We start from the raw sequence: 25,734 nt of genomic DNA on the forward strand, positions 1-25,734 counted from the left end.
GTTTTGAAATTCTTAGTAACTTCAAACTCCATCTCAAGTCAGGTTTAGGTGAATGTTCAGAACTGGGGGCCAAATGCCCAGACATCTGAGCTCTTCATTCTTCCCATGTTTACCTTCTTTCCATCATCCCTCAACAGTATCTACTGGGAATCCACTTTCTCAGTGCCATAGCCTCTCCTTCATGCCTCTGCACACATTTAAACTGAAGTCTAGTCTGCCAGCCTACCTCCTGATGATAAATAAATAGATAAGGGAATTTAAGAAGTTATTTTCTCTTCTAATAACTTTTTTAAAAAATACGATTTCAATAATTTCATATATGGAAAGGAGAGGAGAGAGATAGAAACATCAATGATGAGAGAGAATCACTGATTGGCTGCCTTGAGTCCGCAACCCAGGCATGTGCTCTGACCAGGAATTGAACTGTGACCTTCTGGTCATGGGTTGATGCTCAACCACTGAGCCACACAGGCTGGGCTTTTCTAATAACATTTTGACTTTCAAGGTCTATGGTCTTGCTATGAATACTAAAAACAAACCCCAAAATCCTATTTTGGAAAATAGTGGCTAAGCTTGTTTTCTTTACTTTCACCTTCCCACTGTCATGGTCCTTTTAATTCCTAAGGATTGGTCTTTCAACATTCCCTATCCCAGCCAGATGGATGGCGTGCCCTCATTAAGAAAAGGTCATGTTCTTAGACATATAGAATGGAATGTGTAACTCTTCATGCTTTCCCCACTTCTTCAAATGTGCAAGAACCTTCTCAGTGACTAGGACCAGTTTCGTGGTATATGACCTTTCACACAGGACCCCACACTCAGAAGGGCCTCATATTTGGTTTAAAGTGCTGCTATCACTGCCTTGAAATTGCTAACCATTTTTGGACAAGGAGACCGGCAAATCATGTCACTGGTCTTGCCCGGGACTCTGGATCTTCAGAAAGAGCATTTCCTTATGAATATCCCAAAGGTGTCTAATACAATCTCACATTGCTACCTGTGGTGTGAGTCTACTTTGTCCTAATAACCGAGGGGTTTTTGATTCTCTATTTGTACTTCTTACTATCCCGCTGGCTTCCTTTTAGGCAGAGGTAACACTTTCTGTGTCACTGTAAGGTTTGTTCACATGAAAACAAATCTCAAGTTTAGGACAAAAAAAACACACACACACAAAAACTATGGCATCAGGTTCCTCAGCAGCAGCAAGTGCCAGGAGAGAAGGAGTGGACCATGCCCAAGTGCGTCCTCCTGCTCATGACCCTGACAGCACATCACAGAGAACAGGGGAAGGGGGAGAGCCCAGTGCATCCACCTGCCTGTGCAGCCAGCCTGCCTGCCTGAACCCACAAACTGGTTCATGAAGCACCGGTTTAAAAAGCACAGGGCACTGGTATCACAGGAGAAACAACTGTTTCTTATTAATCCCACATTACGAATGCAGGACATTTCCCCCCAGCAGCTACCGGATTGATATCCTGCATAAACTGCATCATTTTGTATTAGCCTAGGTATCAGCCCACAGGCAGAAATATTTCGATGTTGAAAAAAATGAATTTCAATGCACACGAACATGAACTTACCATCCAGTAAAGTTTCACAATATACTTTCCATAGCTATTGTACAAAGGCATGTGACCCTTCACGGCTTTGCACAGAGAGTAAATGTGTTCCCAGGGCTTCCAGATGGGAAGAGGAGGTTCCCCTGTAGTCCCTTTAAAATTATTGTTCAGAAAAGCCCCATTGAATATCTTCCACACTGCATAGATTTCGCTGATAATCCATCTCATCAACTAGAGACAAAAACCATTAGTGTTAGTTATTTTTCAGTTGTTGGCACTGTGATTTAGGGGAGAAATCAGTTAAAAACCTACTTCCAATAATAACATTAAATTTTATATGTAATGTGTTCACATTTTCATTACTGACCTGCAGAATAAAGTCATACATCTTGCTTTTGTTTGGGGGAAGTATTGTCATATTACAGGCTAAAAGATGTAATATTAAACATATTCTTAGCTAAGATCTGTCTTCCAGAGTAAACTGTCAATGACCTCCATTTGACATAGACCTTCATTTGAATAATTCTGTGTGTGTGTGTGTGTGAGAGAGAGAGAGAGAGAGAGAGAGAGAGGGAGAGAGAGAGAGAGCGTGCGCCTGAATGCTTCTGACAACAATGATTTACTTTGAAATTAACTTTATAAATGAGGGAGCTACTTCTCTGTGAATGTTGAGAAGTTTGAGAAAAAAAGTTATCTTTCTTATCAATAAGACTAATTAGACAAGGAATGAGACATGAAAAAGTAAAAATTGCACACACATTTAAATATACTCTAAGCTCATATTTCATGTGTTGATCTACAGATGCAGAACTGCTCCAAGTGAAACTCCCATTTGCAGTGTTAAAAAACATGCAGGAAGGCCCAGTGGGGAGCTGAGCTTTGGAGTAGAAATAGAGACCAGGATTTGAATCCTCCTTCAAATCCTTCTGTTCTTGAGTAAGTCACTTCGACCTCTATCAATTTCAGTTTTTCATCTATTAAATGTAGATTAAACTATCTATTTTTCAGCCTTCTTTGTAATAGAAACAATACATAAGAAATCTATGTGTCAAACTGGATGTTGAGTAAAGCCATTACTACCCTCAGTAGTACTAGCTTTTCTGAAATATTCATCTCATGTTTTACTCACTGGTATTTACAGATTAAATACTTGAAACTCACCTCATAAGGTTTATGTTTTTCTTAATTTGCTTTATTTTGGTTAAGTTGAAAAAGGCCAATCAGATATCCTCTTGTAAATATGACAATACTATATATTATTTTATAATTTCCTCTCTTGAAAAATAAAAAAGCTAAAGTCTATATATGTTTAGGATTCATAAATTTGGAGATAGTTTTGTTGAAATACTAAACATAAGAAAGACAAAGGGTTTGAATCAATAATGACTATGTTCCACTCCTCTAATTGGTCTTAAAAGAAAACCATCAGAAATCCCCTGTCTCTGAATAACTACCGTGGGGAAGTGGAACAAGTCTGCTTCTGATGGATAAAAGGCAGGGTGGGGAGGTGGGGAAGTGCACCCCCACAGGAAGTAGGACCGCTGTGCTGAATATCTGGCTTGTTTAGAGGAGGTGTTGCAATCAAACAGCACCCCATGATTTCCCTCATATTAGCAAATCAAACAATATAACACCCTACTCTCTCTCGGAGAGCAACTTTAAGTCAATTACCAGGAATGTGGAGCTGGAGGAGAAAAGCCTAGATTGTGAGAAGCCAGTACCGGGCAGAAGAGCGGACCAAGCAGTGCTGATACTAACAGCTCCCCACAATTTGCCTGCTGAACGCAAAGAGGCTTCTCTTTCCCTTTGAAAGTCCAGTGTATTCACAGCTCAGTTATACCAAAACTTAAAGGTGAGCAAAGGAGAAGTGAGACTGGGAATTGCTTAAGCTGGTCCGGAAGGCATTTTGCAACGAGGCTTTAGTTCGTGCTTCTGTACATACCTCACTGCAGAGTAAATGTTCATTTACTGAAAACAAGTCAAACTGGGTTTCATTCTTTACAACTACTGGAACCTGAAATAAAATATTTTAAAGAAGGTATTATTCCTTAGGAAATAGAAAGGATATGTAGCTCATGTGCTGTCCACAGGCCAAACCCGATTTCATCTCTTACAACCAGAGAAATTAGAGACAAAAAGTAAGCACATTATTTCTGTTACAGGTGCAGGTGACATTCCATAAATACTCCGATGAAGAGAGATGTATCTTTCCATTTTCTCATCTTAGTGTTTTTAAATGTAGGATTATCTGACTTCCTCAGCTAGTAACAGTAATTGACAAATATGGTGGATAAATTATATTTTCTTGCATTGGTAGTGCTTATAAAAGATAAAACTTTTGGGTTAAAATTACTTTGTATAGAAACAGAGATTCAATGGATTCCATAATGTATGCAAGAATCAGCTCCATTGCAACCATTTGACTAGCTAACTAGTAACTAATTAAGCCTACTGATTTTCTATGCATTAACTAAAAAGTAATAAAAGATCCAAGAAGGGGAAAATGCATTAATGATAATTAAGTACTTGGAAACACCAAATATATTTCAATGAACATAGCTATTAGGAAGATAGGCCAGTGGGTCTAATATTTCATGTACATAAGTGCTATTTTAAATAACGATTTCTCAGATGATGTCCTAGTCAATATGATTAAAGTGGCTGGGCGTAGGGTCCAGAAATGAAGGTGGCCCTTGGAAAGTGCTTCAACAATCCCTGGGATAGAGAGATCCAAATGCAAGTCTCTTGGGCTTGAAAATTAAGGCTAATAAACACTAAAGTAAACCCACCTTCATGCCATATAAGTTCCTGCTAAAAAGTAGAAAGGAGAAAGTCTGTCAGAAATTAAGGGCTATAATGTGACATCATGGGGAGAAGAAAAAGAAAACTGGAGGCGCTAAACAAAATTTCAATATTCTTTTGGAAATCAGTACAAGCAATATTCAACTATACCGATAAACATTTATTTCTAATTTAAATGCCAAAATGCAATTACTTATTATTATTGAATACCACAAGAAAAAATTATCCTAACTTGTTTAAAAATGTAGATTTTCATAATTAGCATATTGCATGCCATCATTAATATATATTTTGTTTAATAAATAAAAATACTTCTTACCCGATTCAATAAAAAATCCTGTGGACGTTTCCAGGAATAAACTTTCAGTGATGGCGGTAATTCAATCTTGCCTTCAGGGTCTTCAAAACAATGCTACATAAAAATACACTGAGTTTTATCTCTATATGGTTTTATTAAAATAAAAACAACTCAATCTTAAAAATTAATAATGCACAGATCAATAAAAAGGCATTTATAGAGCATTGCATATGTTTGTTCTCAGAGCTAGTTTATGAAATATTTGGAAAATACTGAAGTTAGTGATACTGTATTTAATTCATGAGACCTTGATTGTCGAGTAGCATTTTGATCGCAGAAGAAACAGTACAAGCAAGCATGAGCTTCTTTGGAATGTGAAGTAGGAATGGAGGGAAAACCATTTTGGAGAGGCCAGATATGGAGTTCCTTCCCTCTGAAAATACTGTTTTGTTTTGTTGCTGTGTTTAACTTAATGGAGAAAACTGAACAAGTTTATTTGTCAACTGTTAGAATCCATAAAGAAGATAATATGTATATGCAATGTGTACCTTTGATTTGACTTTCATTTATTGTTTTCATTAATGTTGTTATTTTGAGATAATTATACATTCACATTCCATTGTGTGAAATAATATGAGAGTTCCTGCTTTCTCTTTTCCCAATGGTAACATCTTGCAAAACTATACTACAATATCACAACCAGGATATAGACAAGGTCAAGATACAGAACAATTTCATCAGCACAAGGGTCCTTCCTATGCCCTTTTATAGCCACACCTACCCTAAACTCTACACCCTGTGCTTAATCCCTACCACCTAGCAATCTCTAATCTGGGTCCTATTTCCATAATTATGCCATTTCCATCATGTTATATGAATGGAATCATAGAGTATGTAGCCTTTTGGACCCATTTTTATCCCCTCTCAGCCCAATTCTCTGGAGATTCATTTCATCCAAGTTGTTGTATGTATCAATAGTTTGTTCTTGTTAATTGTTGAGCAATAGTTCATGATCTGGCTATTTGTTTGCTTACCATCTGTCCATTGAAGAACATCTGGATGGTTTCCAGTTCGAGGCTGTTACTAATAAAGCTGCTGTGAACATTTGTGTACAGGTTACAGGTGCTATGTGAACATATTTACATTCCGTGGGATAAATGCCCCAAATTAAATTAATTAATTAAATTTTGAGGTCAATTAGTGAGTTCTGAAGAAAGAATGATATCTAAGAGTCTACTCACAAATATTAGTGGTCTAGTAAGTTAGAGAGGCTTCAGGCAGCTACTGTGTAAAAGTTTTCACAGCTCATAAAGGTGTGTGTGGGTGTGTGTGTGTGTGTGTGTGTGTGTGTGTGTAGCTCCTTAAAAGAAATAACATGAAAAGTGGTAGGAGTACAAACAAAATACTTAAGAAATATGAACTATCTGCACAGGGAAAAAAGGTAACTAAATTTCATATTAATGAATGGGGGTGGGGGAGAATAAATACTATTTTGTGATTTTCATGGTAATCATATTTTTATCCCAATGCTGGTGTGTCCTGAGAATGGGTTATATTTGAGGGCATCATCTAAGCTTTAAAGCTAAGTGTCTATATGTATCTGGAGCATGTGGTTTATTGACACATTTAAGATACTGGAATAATTTAGATGGAGACAAAGGCAACCCCAACATCAAGTCAAATGATTCACGAATGAGTTTTTTAAAAATAGGCTGAGGTTTCCAGAAGCTGTATTAGACTTCTGGGATTCCCTCCCATTTTTAATATTTTAATATTTTCCTTGAAAATATTAATTTGGTTAAAGTCCTCTATCTGACAATTCAAAAATCAGAGTCACCCATGGTTCTGATTATATTACCTGGTTTTTCCTCTTGGTTTTCAGTTGCTTGGTTCTATTTATCTTCATGTCTAGTAAAATTGATTGTATGCTATACACTGAACATAAAGTTTTATGGGCTCTAAATAATAACGTCTTGCTCCAGAGAGGAGGATTTTATTCTCTTCTGGCAGACAGAGTACAAGACGAACTTGACCCAGTCAAGAATGGGCCTCAGGATTTGGTAAGGCTGGTGTAAATTTGGTTTGCCCTTCCTCAATATAGAACACAGTGCAGTCCTACTTGAAAGGATGGAGTGTTTATCAGGGTCCTTTCCCTTGGTGTACCCTGAATTCCAATTTCTGGCAATAGTACCAGGAATTCTCTAATTCTTTTCCCAGTTATTTAGCCTTCAAACTACTAACTTTTTTACTCATTTTCTCAGCAGCAAAAGCTTCAAATACATAGCTTAGAAGTTGGGCAAATGTCTCAAAATAAAATTATATGCAAAATTTTCAGATCACTTCTCTGTAGTTACCGCTAGGATTTTGGACAAGTTCTGCCTACTTTGGCAGCCCTTAATGATTCTCTCCCTTCTGATACGAGCCCCAAGGCCTTAGTCTGTACTTGGACTCTAATTACCATGACTTAAATTGATAAATGTCTTTGAGAGAAACAAATAAACAAAACCAAGGTGAATGTGGGGCTAATCCTGGTTTGATTCCCTTTCCTATAGGATTTGAACCCCTCACATTAAGTTAATGGTAACTTTTCCATTTCACTTTATTTTAGGTATATTTCTTATATCCACCTTGCAATACGTCATCGTATACTTCTCAGTTTGGTTCACCCATCATGTCCTTTCATTGCCATCATTTAGCTGAACTCTGGGCTTGCAGGGAAGGTTTAATCCATCTGAGGCTGATACCCTGATCACTAGCCTCGCATCCAAAGTAGCTGCTTTCTGTAAAGTTTCAAGGATATCTGCTATGGATTGATGCTTAAGGCAATTAACCCTGGTAAAAAAAATCAATGCTGCAAATCATGGCTAAGAGCTCTTGTGCCAATATACCACAGAAATGTAATCTCAAGCCTTGCAGTGTCCACCACTCACTCCAGTGGAGGGACTGCTGCTTCCCAAGCCATGAATGCTGATGCTGAGGAACAGAATTGGGGTAGGGGAGCAAGGTTCTGTCCCAGATGGTACTGCTTGGCACTGCTGTGCTCACCGGCTTCACTAAGAATTTACACAAACTACCTTCCTGATGTAAACTTACATACAGTCTCCAAAAGTTTGGAATGCTATTAAAATATGTAAAATAGCCCTGGATGGTATGTCTCAGTTGGTTGGGCATCGTCCCTTGCACTGAAAGGTTGCTGGTTCGATTCCCAATCAGGGCACATTGCCCAGGTTTTAGGCTAGATCCCTAGCAGGAGGCAACCAATCAATGTTTCCCTCTCACATTTCTCTCTCTCTCTCTAAAGAAAAAAAATCAATAAACATATTTAAAAATATGTAAAATGTGACTTTTTTCATTTGGACCCAGAATGTTAAAAAGCCCTCTGCACCTAAGAGTTCCATAATCAACTTAGGTGTGGTATAAAGAATGCATTCCCACACACATTGCTAATGTGAAATTGCTCAAGTACTGAGAGGCAGAAATTAGTAATATGCATTGAATATATTTTGTAAACAAGTTACTGATATGAATCATACAGTTTGGGATTCTGCATTTTATGAACAAAATGTAAATGCCACTAAGTACTATTTCAGAGTACTCTATATAAATAAAGACACCAGAGTTCACCCTAGCCATTCTGTAACACTCTCTCACTCTCTTTAAAACAAAACAACTATCTTTCCTGTAAACTCCAAATAACAGCTCACAAGTCTGCAGAGGTCTCTTATTTTCTAAACCACAGCCTGGTTAAGGAAATGCCTGGTTCCCAACTCTGTCCAAAACCCACTAGCTAACCTGTCCTATCAATTTCGCTTTTATTTCATTATGCCTCTTTGGTCATCTCTCTTGTCCCATTTATTCAAGTGTGATCCACCAAAGCTCAGGACTAAGTTTGGATGACAAGGTAGGATGAGGACAAAAACAGAAGTTCTCTTTTGAATTGAGGCTGTGGAGAAAAATGAGTACACTTACAGGTTAGCAAATCTTTTTCTATTGTAGAGTTAAAGACCAAAATGAAATCTAGTGACCTTCAAATTTACTTACAAATACAGGGCTTTTTCCTGCTTTGTCTTTTTCTTTTCCAATTTTGCCTGCATCCCACTTTTCTGTATTTATGTCAATTTCATTCCATTCTGGCCAGATTGGGAATTTCCACTTCTTCTGTTCAACAGTACTTTGTGTATTACTACCAAAAGAGTACTGACTAGAGACAGAGCAGGAGGGAGGTGGGTTAGTTTTAATTCAAATCTCTGAGATGAAATGTTAGATTAATTGCATGACATAAATGTAATTCTCTTGTCAGCAGTCATGGTAAATGCATTTTTCAATACAGTCATACCTATGTCCATACAGCTTCCACATGTTAGGGTTCTATTGACTGAAATATCCCAAACAGACAATTCCATAAATAAATGTTGTACATTAGTCCCTACTTACTAATGCAGGACATTCATCATAAACCTATAAGATGCCACATAGGGAAATATTTATATACAATTTCCACTTGAAAATCCTTTACATGTATAATACTAATAGCTTTCTGGAGATTAGTACAAACGTAATTTTTATTTTTCTCAGGATAAAAGTACCATGTGATCATTATTTAAAAAGAAAATTTAACAAATCAGGTAAATAAGAAGGGCATACCCAATCCATTCTAGAAACCACATTAACAACTGCCCATTTCCTTAAGCTAGTATACAAGAATATACATATTTTCTTCAAAGATGACATCATTCAGCATACTCTTTTTATAGACTGCTTTTACCCACTTATCAGCATATTGTTAATAGTGCCCAGATCAATAAATATTTATCTAAGTATGAATTTAATGATTGCATAATATTTCATTATATGAATACACTGCCTTTCCTTTAATTAAGCTTCTATTTTAGAAATTTGAGGGTATTGGCTTAAAATTTTTTCACTATTAAAAACAAGCCTAATGACTATTTTTTAAATATGGACATGCATTATTGCTATGCATTATTAATTATTTCCTTAGGATGGCTTTTAATAAAGAGACTCTACCAAAATATATGCATATTTATAGCTTATGATATATTTTGACTAATTTTCTATAGAAAAGTTGGACTTGATTTATACTCTCATTATTAGTGTATTACAGTTTCACATCTCTAAACCTTGAGTTTTTATTTTTATGAATTTTAAAGTCTAAAATAGGCATCTTGTTTAATTGTTCAAGTTTTAACTACACATGAGGCTACAACCCTGCACTAGTCCCTAGAATAAGAAATAAACCAAACTAAAATCTACGCTTATGGAGTTCATATCCTAGTGCCGTGGTTGGCAAATTGCGGCTCGCGAGCCACATGTGGCTCTTTGGCCCCTTGAGTGTGGCTCTTCCACAAAATACCACGGCCTGGGCGAGTCTATTTTGAAGAAGTAGCGTTAGAAGAAGTTTAAGTTTAAAAATTTTGGCTCTCAAAAGAAATTTCAATCGTTGTACTGTTGATATTTGGCTCTGTTGACTAATGAGTTTGCTGACCACTGTCCTAGTGGGTGGAGACACAAAATAAAAGGCATAATTTAAGTAAAATATACAGTATATTAGAAAGTGGGGAATGTTAAGGGGAAATAAAAACAGGATGAAGGAACTGAAGAGGTAAGATACCCAAGTTTTAATACAGTGATCAAGAAAAGTGTTCTATGACCAGGTAATATTGAAGTAAACAGTGAAAGAAAATAATCAAGCTGTGTGGTTATCTATGGAAAGAATGTTCTGGACACAAGGAACAGCAAGTCCAAAGAGCAAGGAAGGATATTCCAGATGCAGAGAGCATCCTGGCTTATTTGAAGAATGATCTAGAGGTCAGTGTGGCTGAAGGGAAGGTGGGGGCAGATTATGAGAGATAACAGGAGATGCTAAGATTGTAAAGATGATCTACGCCAAAGTAAGAGCATTGGTTGTTAGTCTGAGGGAGATGGGAAGCAAAGGAGGGTTTTGAGCAGAAGTATAAGATGACATGACTAAAATTTTGTAATTTAAAAAGAATATATTTTAAAAATATATTTTAAACATATTTTTAAAAATACGTTTTTATTGATTTCAGAGAGGAAGGGAAAGTGAGAGGCAGAAACATCAATGATGAGAGATAATCATTGATTGGCTGCCTCCCACATACCCCCTAATGGGGTATCAAAACTACACCACAAACATCATGACTTAAAACAATATGAATTTATTATAGGCACTCCCAGAGACATATTCAAAACAGGTAACAACTGGTATGGAATGAAAAATCTAAATGGACCCTGGTCACAGTGCTGGGCCATGTCCTCAAAGCTACCAGAAAGGCCAGACATTTATTCTTTACTTTAAGTGGTAGGTTGGGTATGTAAGGTCTTCAGGGTAGGTCAGGACCCAGGGCAAGGGGCAGAAATATCTTGGGTTCAGGGTTATTGGTAAGGTTATTGTTAAGGCTATTCACCAATCACTCTCACAATGTTTCAGGATTAGAACTGTCAGTATAGCTGTACATCTGCCCTGGCATTCCATTTTAAAAGTCAGAGAGAGTAGGAAGAAAACTGAGAAAAGCAGTCAGTATTATAGACAAAATAATGCATATATATATATATATATATATATATATATATATATATATGTGTGTGTGTGTGTATATATATATATATATATATATATATATATATATCACATCCTAATTCCTGGAGCCAGTGGATACATGGATCTCTTTTTCGTGGCAAAGAGAGTTTGTAGATATCTTTAAGTATCTTGGGATGGGGTGATTACCCTTGGATTATCTGGTGGGCCCAATGTAATCCCAAAGGTTCTCAAAAGTGGAAGAAGGAGACAGTAGTCGTCAGAGGGAGATGTGATTCCTGAAGAATGCACAGAGAAAAGCGAAATTGCTGGTTTTGATGAAGAGGAAAGAGGCTGCAGCCAAGGAAGGTGGAACCCTTTCAGAAACTGGAAACGATTCTTTGCTCCAGACTCAGAGAGGAACACAGCCTTGCAGACACCTGGATGCTAGCTCAGTGAGACTGCTTTTAGACCTCTGACCTCTACAAGTGCAAATAATAAATTCATATTGTTTTCAGTTATGTTACAGCAGTGATAAGAAATAGTGAGGTAGAAAAACATAATAGAGGGTGATGCCTTGGATGTCAAGAAAAGCAATTTTTTTTTTTCAAATCTGAGATAATGAGCCACAGGTCTAAATGCTATTAATATATCAAACAAGATGAAGTATAAACAAATAAGTGTACTTAGCAACAAGAAGGTTAAGGCCTCTCTCAAAAGTCACCTTCTGGGATTGGGGGCAGGAAGAACTGCTTTTATAGCAACTCTCACCTCTCTGCATGCTTTTATTGCTTTATTTTTAGAGTGCTTGACAATCCTTATTTATGTGCTTGTTGTATGTTTCCACAGGAAGGGTTTGTATTATCTACATGGGTAGGAACATTGGGTTATTTGTTCATTCCTTTCATCTCCAACATTGGGAAGAGTGTCTGAACAACATAGCAATCTATCTGTCTCTCTGTCATCTATCTATTTACATAAAATAAAAGAACAAATGTCTTTATACTAATATATTTCTAATTAATACTGTTTCAAATTTTTGCATGTAGGTAGAGTTTGACCAGATGCTCACCAATTTTTTTCCCCATTTCCTACATTTCCCATAGGTGCTTTAAAGCAAGATCTCAAACTTTTGCAGTTTCGTGCAATCGTTTCCATTTCTCGAGAAAAATTTTCTTTTTTTCAGTGAGACCCCATGCAGAGAAAAGCTACCTTTCTCTGCTTATTTTTGTGGTTGGGTAGGTTTTCACATTCACCATATTAAAGAGAATTTAACTCTTGGAAAAACATGCCTTTATCTAAGGTTGGAGCACTCCTTTTCTTTTTCTGGGCTCAAGACCTTGAACAAATATGTTTTTAAAAAAGATTCCATTTTCATAAGACTGGTAAGCCTTCCCTAGTGAAGCAGCAGCTTCAGCTCAGGGCCATGACATTCTGACCTCCAGTTCCCTCCTCATTTCTGAATTCTGGAGATTTTTTTTTTTAATGTAGGCATTTCTAGATATTGTTACCTTCAAGAAAAAAATCTTAATCGACCATCTTGTTGGAGAAGAAAGTCTGAGAATATATACTTTGTAAAGGACAGTCCCTAAGTAGCATGTAAGGAAATACCAGAAAATGATGAGAAGAATTGTTTTAGGAAAAAGGGGAAATTTTTCATATTAATGGAAAAATCAAGAGTGTTGATACAACAGATAAAAGAAATTGGTGATTTTGTATCCACTCAAACCATGGTAAAATTACCTCATTTGGGGAGCTCAAATGAAAGCTATTTTTATAAAAGGAAGATCTACTTTCTTAAAAAACAAGGACCCTGCTAAGATCATGTTTTGCTTCCCTCTTCATTCTGTCAAGTGTAAGGAACTGCTCTGGCTCCCTCCCTTAAGCTGCTCATCTTTACCACTAATTGGCCTACTTTCCCTGTAACATGTCAAATTCGTTTCCATCTGTGTTGAAGATCATTTAAAAAGACTCTCATTATGAGGCAGGATAGTACGAAGCCAGAGAAAATGATTGGCAAGTGGAATGGGGAAACTGAGACAGGTAGCTGATTCAAACTAGCCTCATCCAGCACCCCCACTCACCTGCCTCCTTTTTCCTTGCAGGACCACTCCCTAAAGCATTAAGCACTCAGACAATGAGGTTCTTACCAGCATCAAATAATGTTAGGAACAAAGCTTTGGGGTCTGTAGCCCCAAGAGACAGAGTTTTGGTCAAACTAGAGATAACATCTAGGCCTCAATTGTGTTTCAGCTGCAGGCCCAGAAAAACAGCAAAACCCGATGAGGTTATACCATGGCTGACATCAGGACCAGCGGCATTGGTGAATGGCCCCCTGCCCTAGCACTAAACCATCAGTGGAGACCACAACCTTGACCCTATATGTTCATTTTGATGAATCAGCATATTAAAGGACAAACCTGGATAGCTGGTGAAATATTCTATTGAGACCCTTCCCTGAGACCTTCCCTAAAATTTCTGCCTTTAAAAAACAAATAAAACCCCTAAAGACAAAGGAAGCCCACACCTTCTCTCTTCAGGCATGTATCTTTGCATATATATATATACATATATATATATATATATATATATATATATATATATATATACATACACACACACACACACACACATATATATATATATATATATATATATATATATGTATTTCAGAGAGGAAGGTAGAGGGAGAGAGAAATAGAAACATCAATGATGAGAGAGAATCATTGATCAGCTGCCTCCTGCATGCACCCTATTGGGGATGAAGCCCTCAACCCAGGCATGTGCCCTTGACTGGAATTGAACCCGGACCCTTCAGTACACAGACCAATGCTATACACCCACTGAGCTAAACCAGCTAGGGCTATCTTTGCTTTCTTTCTCCTAAGCTCTAAGGGTCCCCAGGAGACTTGCAATCAGGGCAGCAATGGGCAGTGGCAGCTCATCCTGGGCTAATCCCCTGAACGTCTCTCCAAGGGCCCTTCTTTTGTCTCTGTAACATTTCCTGAGTCCACACAGCCCAGCTGGCTCAATTCTTCTGCCTCTGTAACTTTCTTTCTAAAGGGGCAAGGCAGCTCTCTGAGCAGCCTGCTCAAATCTCTTCCCATGTACTTTCGCTTTGATGCTAAATAAACTAATAAACTTCCACTTTCACTAGAGTTATTGGCTGTGATTTCTTTTTTTGCTAAACTCAGGAACCGAGGGCCGACATTGCTGGTACCAATTAGAGGTATCTTATATCAGTTCAGTAGCTCACCTATAGTGCTGTACACACAATATAAACACTGGTCAAATAGGCCCAATGTCAAATATACTGCAGACTTCAAATGATGACGTACAAGTATTGAAACTCTCTGAACTTTAAAGTTCACTGCCAGAGTATAACTACTGCTCTAATACAGTCTGGATCCTTTAAATATTTAAATCACCGCATTCTTGGTCTCATCAATTCTGAGAACAAGATAATCTTTAAACATAAAAGTAGCTTAGGACTTTTGAAGATTTAAGAACTGGAAATATATGTTGGAAACATATATTTCCAGTTCTTAAATCTTCAAAAGATTTAAGAACTGATAATACTAGGAAATATATGTTGCCAAATGTTAGGAAATATAAACATGTAAAGAAATCAAACCTAACACACCAGGAAAAAAATTAGGGATATACACAGAGTTATCTTACTCACATAGCAATATACCCAAATATTAGTAAATGATTCAATCCATTAAAATTACAAGTTTTATAAAAGATTCCAAAGATAAATCTATTTTTACATATTGCTAAATGTTCCCTTCCACAGAGTCTAATTATGCTATTGAGATAGGATTGTCAATGTCCTTTTTAGCAGAGACTATAAGTCTGTATATACAAAACTTATTTGTGAAAATTTATTTTTTTTATTATTATTTTTTCTTTATTGATTAAGGTATTACATATATGTCCTTATCCCCCCATGCCCCCCACCCCAACCCCCACTCATGCCCTCACCCTCCTGGTGTCTGTATCCATTAGTTAGACTTATATGCATGCATACAAGTCCTTTGGTTGATCTCTTCCCCTTACCCCCACCCTCCTCTACCTTCCCTCTGAGGTTTGACGGTCTGATGGCACGGAATCTATATATACAAAAGGCTAAGTGACCATCACATCTGAAACAACTGAACGGACGACCGAACAGGCTGTGTGGGGTGACCAGGCCGGCAGGGGGGTTAGTGAGGGATGACCAAATGACTGAGCAGCAGGCTGCATGGGGCTACCAAGCCCACGGGGGGGGGGGGGCAGTTGGGGGCAAGCAGACCATCAGGTGGGGCCAGTGAGGGGTGACCAGGTTGGTGGCGGGGGAAGTTGGGGGTGAACACACCAGCAGGGGGTGAAGTAAGGGGCGACCAGGTCAGCAGATGGGGGAGAGTTGGGGGCAACTATGCATTCAAGGGGGGGGGGCAGTTGGGGGTGATCAGGCCAGCCGGGGGGGGCAGTTAAGTGCAATCAGGCAGGCAGGCAGGTGAGCAGTTAGGAGCCAGTGGTCCCGGATTGTGAGAAGGATGGCTGACTGCCTGTTTAGGCGCGATCCTGTGGATTGGGCCTAAACCGGCAGTCAGACATTCCCTGAGGGGTCCTAGATTGGAGAGGGTGCAGGCAGGGCTGAGGGGACTCCCAAACCATGCACGAATTTTGTGCACCAGGCCTCTAGTATTTCATAATACCATATTGTATATTTGAAAGTTGCTAAAAGATTAGATCTTAAAAGTTCTCATCACAGAAAAAAGTCTTAATTTGAATGAGAAAATGAATATGCAAAGTATATATGATGACATATATTAACTAATTATTATAGTGATCATTTAACCATATATACAAATATCAAATTATTATGTTGTACACCTGAAACTAATATAATGTAATATGTCAATTATATCTCAATTTAAAAAGTCAATGGCCTAATTACAGAAAGAACCTGTAAGTTGTGGATTGGGGGCTGGAAATAGTGCATGAAATCCACAAGTAGGTATGAGGAATTGGATTTGAGCAGAGGCAGTCCAAGCTTAAAAGTCTCTAAGTGTATTTTGGAAAAGAAGCTGAATTTAACCTGTAACTGTCAGGACACCAGAAGTAGGTCAGTGCAGGAGACTTAGCCCATGCCTATCCCAGCAGACTCCCTGAGTAGAGGAGAAGGAGATGAGAGTCTGGGGAGACCAAGGCAGGCAGAGTTTGCAGGACAGAGCACTAGAGGAGAGATCTTCACAGAGACTTCTGAGGAGGAAAAAAAGCAGCAGAATCTTATGCACACACAAACTCCTATATATTCGTTAGATCATTTCACTGTAAGGATATTAAAATTTCAATAGAATGAGGTTCTGAAATTTTGCAACTGTTTTCCTCAGGCATGCTGTTCAGGGTAAGGACATAATTTTATTCATAGTGGGAGGCAGTTTATTTCTGCAATGTGCAATCAGCATGCCATCATAAGTAGTGTCAGCTAATATCCTGAAGTAGTCAAAATATGAATAGAATTACACAATTGACTTAATTTGGGTTAAGGGCATTCTGAGCCACACTCTTCAGAGATATTAACTATGTAAGGAAATTAATTGCAATCTTAGAAAAATTTAAAATTGTTAAAGCCAGATTACAATGTCGACCTTTTATTATCTTGGTTTTAGTAGATGTCTTTAATTGGGCATTTAATTTTAGAAGTGTGGTGATGGGGGGTGGAGGGGAGTGGGTGGAGGTAGAAGAGAGCATAGATGGGATAAATGGTGATGAAAAATAAAATAAAGTAAAATTTTAAAAATAGAATAAAAAATAAAAGTTCAACATTCTCTCTTTTTTTTTAATACATGTGCTTATGTGAATACAAAGATCAATAAGACTCAGTTTCTATTCTCAAATAACAAAATTAATGGGAATAAGTACACACAATAAAAAATGCAAAGGCAAAGTGAAGAGTTTAAGTGAACTTATAAACAAAGTGCTTTGTCAACACAGAAGAGGTGGAAAAATTGCTTTCAAGTTCAAAAAAATCAAATGATGGCTTCATGGACAAGTGGCACTGAAACTAAGGATGGGATTGAAGGTTGGGGGAGAGCAACTAAAAGGCGGATAGAAAGAGGTGCAAAGGGAGAAAGTGGAGACTATAAATAGTATGTTAGTGTTTGGGTGATACAGAGAACAGGAGGGAGCTGAAGCTCGGTGGGGCCCTGACACTTAGCTCACTCTCTCTCTTTTCCTTCTGTTATTTTTAAAACAGGAACATCCATCATTGGAATTGTCGGTGATAAGATTACTGACTGGCCGAAACCGGTTTGGCTCAGTGGATAGAGCGTCGGCCTGCGGACTGGAAGGTCCCAGGTTCGATTCTAGTCAAGGGCATATACCTTGGTTGCGGGCACATCCCCAGTAGGGGGTGTGCAGGAGGCAGCTGGTCGATGTTTCTCTCTCATCGACATTTCTAGCTCTCTATTCCTCTCCCTTCCTCCCTGTAAAAATCAATAAAATATTAAAAAAAAAAAGATTACTGACTGTAACAAAAGGGTAATATGCTAATTAGACCGGACGTCCTTCCAGACGTCTTTCCTTCTGGACAAAGCTGCAGCGGGCAGGGGCCAGGGCCAAGGCCCTTGAACAAATTTCATATATCGGGCCTCTAGTTACATATAAAGTACACTGGGTCAGAAACACCCTTGACTGAAGGCAAGGGAACTAGAATGTTTTCTCAATGCTTCTACCTGGAATTAATAAAGGCCCAAACTAGAGGATGCCAAGGAAAACAACGAATGCTGAGCCAGGAAAGAGAAAGAATTCGGAGGGGAAATTCAAAGGGAAACTGACTAGATAGGATGAGCAGAGGCCAGGGGAAGGTCAAAGATGACTGCTCTTTAGACTTGAGGTGTCAGGGAAGTCCTAACAAGATTCTCTAACATGAACACGGAAAATACAGAGGTGGGCAAAAGTAGGTTTACAGTTCTAACACAATAATTAACAAAGGGCAATACAAGAATAACCTCTGTATTTTGGATACTCACAACTTTAGACCTACTCTGGCCCACCCTGGTATATGCATTTGGGAGAGAACATGATGACCTCCACTTTGGACATATTTAGCTTGGAGTAGATGAGCACATCCGAGTGAACTTGAGCTCAATGATCTGACAAGGACGACAGATGTTAACTTAGTCATCTTAATCGGGAATGCTTGTTTAGATGACCAGATGAGGGAAGAAAGGAGAGCGAAGTAAGGACACTGGAGAATCACTTAATTCTGGGGAATAGAAGAAAGAAACAAAGCAGGGGCAGAAAGACAGAACTGAGGACTCCAGGCAAGGACAAGACAGGGTGTAGCTGGAGTGACACGTGTTCCCCTGCAAGCAGCCGAACCCTCTTGAGAGCCAGGGAGGGACTAACCAGCTGGAGCTGCTCCTGCTGCTCTGGGCCCAGAGCAGGGAGGCTGCTGGGATCATAAATTAAGCTTCTGCCGTTTCCCAGGGTGCGACACCTCCAGCAGCAAAGCTGATGTTTATAAAGAGCAAGCACAGCACATGGTATGCAAGAGCATGAGTATCCAGGATGACTTTAACCCAAATCCACAGACTCGTACATGCACAGGTTCCAATGAACATTTTTTTTTTTTTTACACAACTCCAAATTATTTTCCTCGTAAGCTCATTCTTTATCTATGATGAAACCAGCCCCTAAATTCCCCCTGGCCTATGATTCAAGGGGGAGCAGCTCCAGTTTGTGTGTCCTCCTGGGATGCTTCGCCTCTAATTTCCAGTTCAGTATAACGGTATGCGGAAAGGGCTCTGTTGGCAGTGTGATCATTCCAGCCTTCACTTTTGACCTTGGCCTGACCTGGTTCAAGTCTCATTGTGTTTGTGACTCAGACCTGGGGCAAAAGCAGGCAGAACATTCACAGTTCTCCCTGTGTCTCTCCTTTTGCCAGTGTGTCCACAAGGTTTGGTGGCTGTGGGCCGATTTCATTAATTGATAACTAACCCAGGCACATTTCCTCCTCTCAGCTTCAATACGTTTCCTCTGAACACCCTCCGAAGCAGTGCTACTCAGAAAGCAAGGGCTTCGGAAAGTGAAGATGAGGAGGAGCGGCCCGGAGCTTACCCTGACCTCTGAGAGTGTGGAAGGGTGGATGGAAGCCCCAACCCTGGGCTGAAGGTTAGAGTGAGGGAATGGGTAGAAAGGGCACACCGATCTTCTGTGAACTTGAACTAAGGGAATATATGAACTTTTGACAGTCATCAGGTCAGAAGGACTAAGAATAATTACAAAATATTCAGACTATTGCATTCATTTTGACACCAGCAAAAAAGAACATGCAAAATATAAATATTTGTTCACTTTAAAAAATGCACCATATGTTAATTCAGCCATACAAAATTAACACAGTTATAGCCCCAGAACCTGGAATTAATTAGCATGGACTGACCTTGGGAAGGAATGTTAATAAAATTTTAACATTCCTTGACTGGCTACTTTTTACAACATATGTGTACCTTCTTTGTCAAGGGTGAAAGTGAGAGAAAAATCTTTTCTATTATACAAAGTGTACAAGTCATATCAGAGGTATATTTTTAATCCATCTTGGTTACAGTTTTTAATAATTTTATCTCACATTAAGTGGCATGACCAGTTTACAGACTATTTAATCCCTTGACTTAAATAATCTGTGACTTGGAAATGTCAAAGAAATATTAAAGTCAATCAAAATATTTTTAAATAGTCACTTCTGATTGAGGCAATATTAATTTGCTAAATCTAGAAACATTAACAACATTATTTGTTTCAAAGTATGAGTTTGATTATATTTTTAGGTAATAATAAAGTACAAATTCCATGAGTTTATAAATTTAAATCTTTTTAATCTAATGTCTACTACACTAAAAATGCTACAGAGTAAATTTGGAACCACTTTAACTAAACAAACTAGAAACTGGGTGATTAAAAAAAATGTATTTTACTGCCAGAGACAATTCTTAAACTGTGTCAAAGTTTAATAAATTGTTGAATAAATGTTCAGATGAAGACTATTCCAAAGGAAGAACTGGAGGCAGACCCCACTAAGACCAAAGGGCTACATCGAACCTCATTAAACAGGGCTTTGGGCTAGGTTTTTATATTTACATATTGTGACATTTCTACAATGCCCCAATCTATGCCACGTGCTGCCCTGCATCCCTGGGGTGACTGACAGGGCCGCTTCCCTCTGGCTTCCAGTCCCCGTCTGGTTCTGAGTCAGAGGGTTTTATGGCCGAGCTGCCATACCAGGTTTCCAGTACAGCTCAATTAAATTACACACCATTATTAAACTCTCATTGTGCCGGGCCCTGAAGAGAATGCAAAAATAAATAAGGCAAGGCATTTAGAAAACTGTAATTAAACATTATCTACACTATTTAATTTTTTGTCTTTTCAGATGTGGTGGCATCACCTGGACATGAGAGCACATTTTGCCACTTCAATTGAAGATCAGAAATTTGACTCTTGTAGGCTTGGACCACAATCACCTTCAGGTCTGCTCTGCACACATTCACCTCCCCCCATTTAAAAATATTCCTATCATTGAAAGTTCCCAGAATCAGCCATCCCTGTTCTCAGACCATCACTTGATTCTTATCCAGTATGAATTCCATGCAGTTTTCAAATTATAGCTCATAATTCATCATTTTGATATTTAAAACCATCTGTGCTTGTCCATGACATATAGTTCAAAGTTTTAACTATTTAACTATGGCAAAATTCCCTCACTTATCATGGACACAGTGGTGGTAAATCTATATTAATAAAAGGATAATATGCTAATTAGACTGGGAGACCTTCTGGGAGACCTTTGGGACGTCCTTCTGGACAAAGCCATGGTGGCGGGGCCGAGGGAGAGGCGGTTAGGGGTGATCAGGCCGGCAGGGGGGGCAGGTGGGGGCAATCAGGCCAGTGGGAGGGGGGGCAGGTGGGGGAAATCAGGCCAGTGGGGGGGCAGTTGGGGGCAATCAGGCCAGCAGGAGTGGGGGGCAGTTGGGTGATAAGGCCAGCGGGGGGGGGCAGTTGAGGGCGAGCAAGCCGGCGGAGGGGGGGGGGCAAGTGGGGGCGATCAGGCTGGCAGGGGAGGCAGGTGGGGGTGATCAGGCAGGCAGGGAGGGCATTTGAGGGCGAGAAGGCCAGTGGGGGGAGGTTGGGGACGAGCAGGCCGGCGAGGGGCAGTAGGGGGCAAGCAGACTGGCGGGGTGCATTTGGGGCAATCAGGCTGGCAGGCAGAGTGTTTAGGGGTGATCAGACAGACAGGCAGGTGAGTGGTTAGGAGCCAGCAGTCCTGGATTGCGAGAGGGATGTCCGACTGCTGGTTTAGGCCCAATGGGATTGGACCTAAACCGGCAGTCAGACATCCCCCAAGGGGTCCCAGATTGGAGAGGGTGCAGACCTGGTTGAAGGATACCCCGTGCACGGATTTCATGCACTGGGCCACTAGTCTTACCTAATAATAGACAAACATGTAAATTGACCATACCTCCACTATGCCACCAGCCAATCAGGAGTGATATGCAAATTAACCTAACAAAGATGGTGGTTAATTTGCATACACAGGCGCCGAGTGACAGGGGCAGGATGCAGGCATTCTGCCCCACCCCCGGTCTCTCAGGGCCTCTGGGCAGCATGGGAAGGTGGGGCCGGAGTGGAAAGAGGCAGCTCCTGGAGCGGAAAGAGGCGGCTCTGGGGCCTGAGTGGAAAGGGGCTGGGCCGGAGTAGAAAGGTGGTGCCGGCAGCCAAGGAAAGGAAAGCCCATTCTAGCACGAATCTTCATGCATCGGGCTTCTAGTGTATGTGTATGTGTGTGTATAATGAAAGTCATGGAAGTTTAGAGGGAAGAAATAAAGCAGAGAAGAGAGGAAAGAATATGTTGGATTTGTAGTGATTTTAATTAGATAGCTCTTCATTTAAAGAATAGAAAATTAAATGTTGAAATAGAAAAATGACATGTCCAATATCACAAAATTGGTGTCAAAGCAAACCCTATAATATAGATTTTATTCTTCCCAAATACAGAGAAATAGAGAATAACTAAAGCAGAAATATGATAATTTGGTGTAAAACTGACAGCTAAGTTACCTGGCATAATTTTTCTTGGGGATTCAAAGTCATAATTATTTACAAATTTGGTCATAAGTGGACATAGATGATTCTACTTTCGCAGTTGTAACAACTTAATTTTTTTTTTTTTTTTTTACTTTGCCAACAGTGAATCAGACAGAAAGGAAGGGAGAACTGAGCCTCAATCAAAATCAGAAAGAATGAAAACCAAGCTGGGTATAACTAAACTGTGAACTCATTTAATAAACAAATGGTAACTCCTTATTATGTGCTAGCGACATGCTAGGCAAAAGCCAGACATGGTCCTTGTTCCCAATCGGACACATAATTTTAGGGAAGAAAAGATATATGCTATAGATGGCAGCTCTCAGAGAATGAGACTCCATGGGATGGCCATTTTCAAGACTCTGAAGACTTTTTCTTTTATTTCTGTATCCAGGACAGCCATGTTAGGTAGAGTTAGTTGCCTTTATTGAATGTATAACCACAAGGTGTTGTAAAATGGCATATAAAAACTTACTCTATATGTCCCCAGTATATTCAAATGATAATTACAGCAGAGCCTTATAAGACTTTGATCTCTGGGCCCTATGCTGTGTAACATTTTATCTTTTATTGATGACTTAGCCTGGTATCTATGATTAGTCCTCCAGTGGAACTTAGAGGAAAAACTTGGTTTATGCTGAACTTGGCAATCTATCATATAATGTTACAGCAAAACCTAATGATTTGATGTTTAATGCTCAGTAGATAACTTCTAGCAAAGCCTAGGTTTTGTATAACTATTAGCTTTTACTCTTCCATTTCCATAAATATACACATATGTTTTTACTGACATAATTCAACTCAGATATTTCCTGGGAAAGAAAACATTTTAGAAATAACATTATCATCTCAAAAAGAAATAAGTAGTACAGGCAAGGAAAGAGTTAGCATCTTACCATAGGGGCATTATTAACCATCACAGGACCAGGCCACTACTGTGTTTGTGGTATCTGGTTTGATGAGTTTCTTATAGGAGTTAGGAATCTCATGTCTTCCAGGATGTAAACTCTTCAAAGTCAAACATTTTTTCCCAAGTTCCTTAAGAGTTATGAGCCTTCAAAATGCATTAATGCTAACCATCATTGACTAAGTTATTTTTAGTCTATTAAAAATTATTTACAATAGCCGAAACCAGTTTGGCTCAGTGGATAGAGCGTCGGCCTGTGGACTGGAAGGTCCCAGGTTCGATTCCGGTTAAGGGCATGTACCTTGGTTGCGGGCACATCCCCAGTAGGGGGTGTGCAGGAGGCAGCTGATCAATGTTTCTCTCTCATCGATGTTTCTAACTCTCTATCCCTCTCCCTTCCTCTCTGTAAAAAAATCAATAAAATATATTTTTAAAAATTATTTACAATAATTTTATAAGTTCTTATTTAATCACTGTCATTCATTCATTAAATAAATATTTTTTAGTATTTACTATGTATGACCCAGGAATCAGTTGAGGTACTAGGGTTTCAATGGTCTATAAAATAGAAATGGGAAATGCCCTGCCTTTATGAAACTTACATTCTATTATGAAGACACATAAATCAAAATTTTTAAAAAGTAAAATATAAAGCATGTTAAATGAGCAAAAGATTAATGAAGAAAAAGGAAAACAGGGAGTTTTTTGGTTTGGGCAGAAAAGTGGAGGTTGCGATTTTAAACCAATTGGCCAAAGAAGCTGACATGAGGAAATGGCATTTAGATAGACACTTAATGGAAGTGACGGAGGAGAGTATGGAAATCTGGGAGGGAGAGCTTTCCAGCAGAGGAAATAGCCAGTGCAAAGTCCCTGAGGTAGGCACAAGCCCTTGGGTGTACCAGGGCAGAGGAAGCCAGTATGCGAACAAGGGAAGGTAAAGCCAGAAAAGTAATAGGGACCTAATCTTATAGGGACTTGTATGTCTTGGACCTGTATGAATGGAAGCCATTAGCAGGGGAGCGATCTTGTTAAAATTGTACTTATGTATATAATACATTATCTAAAAATTAAGTTAAAAATGAATGTATTATCTGCCAGGTAGCAGGATGCCTGCTTATGACAGAACTAGGAATTAGAGAATCTGGAATCATGAACATGGAAATGAGGATGGGAGAGGAGATTAGGGAGGAAAAATACTAGGGACCAGAACAGAAGTCCAATGAGGGAATTTTTTAGGCAAGGAAGGAGGCGAAGAAATAGGCATCCAAATGTGAAAATCCAGTTAAAAAGAATGCTTCTCCCCACCCCCATAGGCATAGCCAGAAGAACATGAGTGATCCCACTGAGGTAGATTTGGCAGCTGGCCCTCTCTCATAACTGGAATATATTTTAGCAATTTTGTAACTTCAAATGGTAGCCCAAAGTCTGTGCCATTAGTGACTGGGTATTTCTAGAGAAAAAAGAAGACCAAAGGGAAAAAATAATAAGGAGGTACATACACAGACACCTCAGATACAGAGACATATAGATTCCATAAGCTAGGCTCTGTATAATTTCTTGGAGTAAACATTAGTAACTACAGACGGGAGCAGACCTAAACTAGGGGATCACCATTTAAAGTTAAGATTTAAGATCCCTCCTCCTCCTCCTCTTCCTCGTCCTCCTCCTTCTCTCTCTCTCTCTCTCTCTCTCTCTCTCTCTCTCTCTCTCTCACACACACACACACACACACACACACACACACACACACACACACAGCCCAGCAGCGGAAGCAGAGAAAGTAGGGTCTTGGGCAAGGGGGCGGGTGGGTGGAAGCTGGCGTGGGGGAGGAATAGGAGCAAGGATCTCCCTCTCCCGATCTGAGATCCCACAGAAGATAAAGAAGCTGGGAGGACGCCCGCTAAAATCCAGCTCTGGCAGTTGGTTAAGGAAAGCAGCCCCTGGAGTAGGGAAAGGCCAAGCGGTTAGGCTAGGGGTGGATGGGCCGGCAGAGGTCCCTTACTCTTTAGATTTATCCGAGCTATGCACCGAAGTGATACCATGCACCTCTTTCTTCTTGGCTTGTTTGGTGGTCATGGCAAAGGCTGGGCTCAGCTGGGACTGGGAGCGGGCTCGGAGACCCTGGGCTCCGCGTCTGCCGTTGCCAGGAGACCACAGCACGCGCCCCGTAGACAAAGGCAGGGCTCTGGGGGCGTGAGTGCTGCGCAAACGCAGAGGCCCAGATCTCTGCATCCAGGCGGAATCTCATGGGGTTGGGGGTCTGCGGAGGAATCTGGGCTTGACAATAGGATTAATGGGCAGCTCTGATCAATTGGAGTTGTACCAGGCCTACCTTCGGAACCGTAGATGATATTTATTTATATACAGTATAGATGTAATATATACGTATACGAGTATATACTCTCTCTTGGATTTTCTGCTATTTGAAGACGGATACTATGAGGGTCCTTCTCCCAGGTCTTCTCTGAACAAG

At 39.6% G+C, this 25,734-nt stretch overlaps 1 protein-coding gene across 4 annotated transcripts in view; it reads right to left on the minus strand.

The window, feature by feature from the left end:
* The window catches only part of ADGB (androglobin), a 133,595-nt gene extending 108,257 nt beyond the window's left edge, over nt 1-25,338 (minus strand). For 3 of the 4 annotated variants that reach the window (XM_054722540.1, XM_054722542.1, XM_054722539.1), the window contains exons 1-5: nt 25,264-25,338; nt 8,701-8,860; nt 4,681-4,773; nt 3,502-3,573; nt 1,581-1,790 (exon numbers count right to left, since the gene is read on the minus strand). In XM_054722540.1, coding sequence (XP_054578515.1) covers nt 1,581-1,790; nt 3,502-3,573; nt 4,681-4,773; nt 8,701-8,860; nt 25,264-25,337 — 609 coding nt within the window. In that variant the 5' untranslated portion in view covers nt 25,338. The remainder of the gene's footprint in view (nt 1-1,580; nt 1,791-3,501; nt 3,574-4,680; nt 4,774-8,700; nt 8,861-25,263) is intronic. The other variant, XM_054722541.1, reaches the window with a different exon arrangement.
* Nucleotides 25,339-25,734: the final 396 nt, after the last annotated feature.

Source organism: Eptesicus fuscus, chromosome 10 (assembly GCF_027574615.1).
Source record: "Eptesicus fuscus isolate TK198812 chromosome 10, DD_ASM_mEF_20220401, whole genome shotgun sequence".
NCBI lineage: Eukaryota > Metazoa > Chordata > Mammalia > Chiroptera > Vespertilionidae > Eptesicus > Eptesicus fuscus.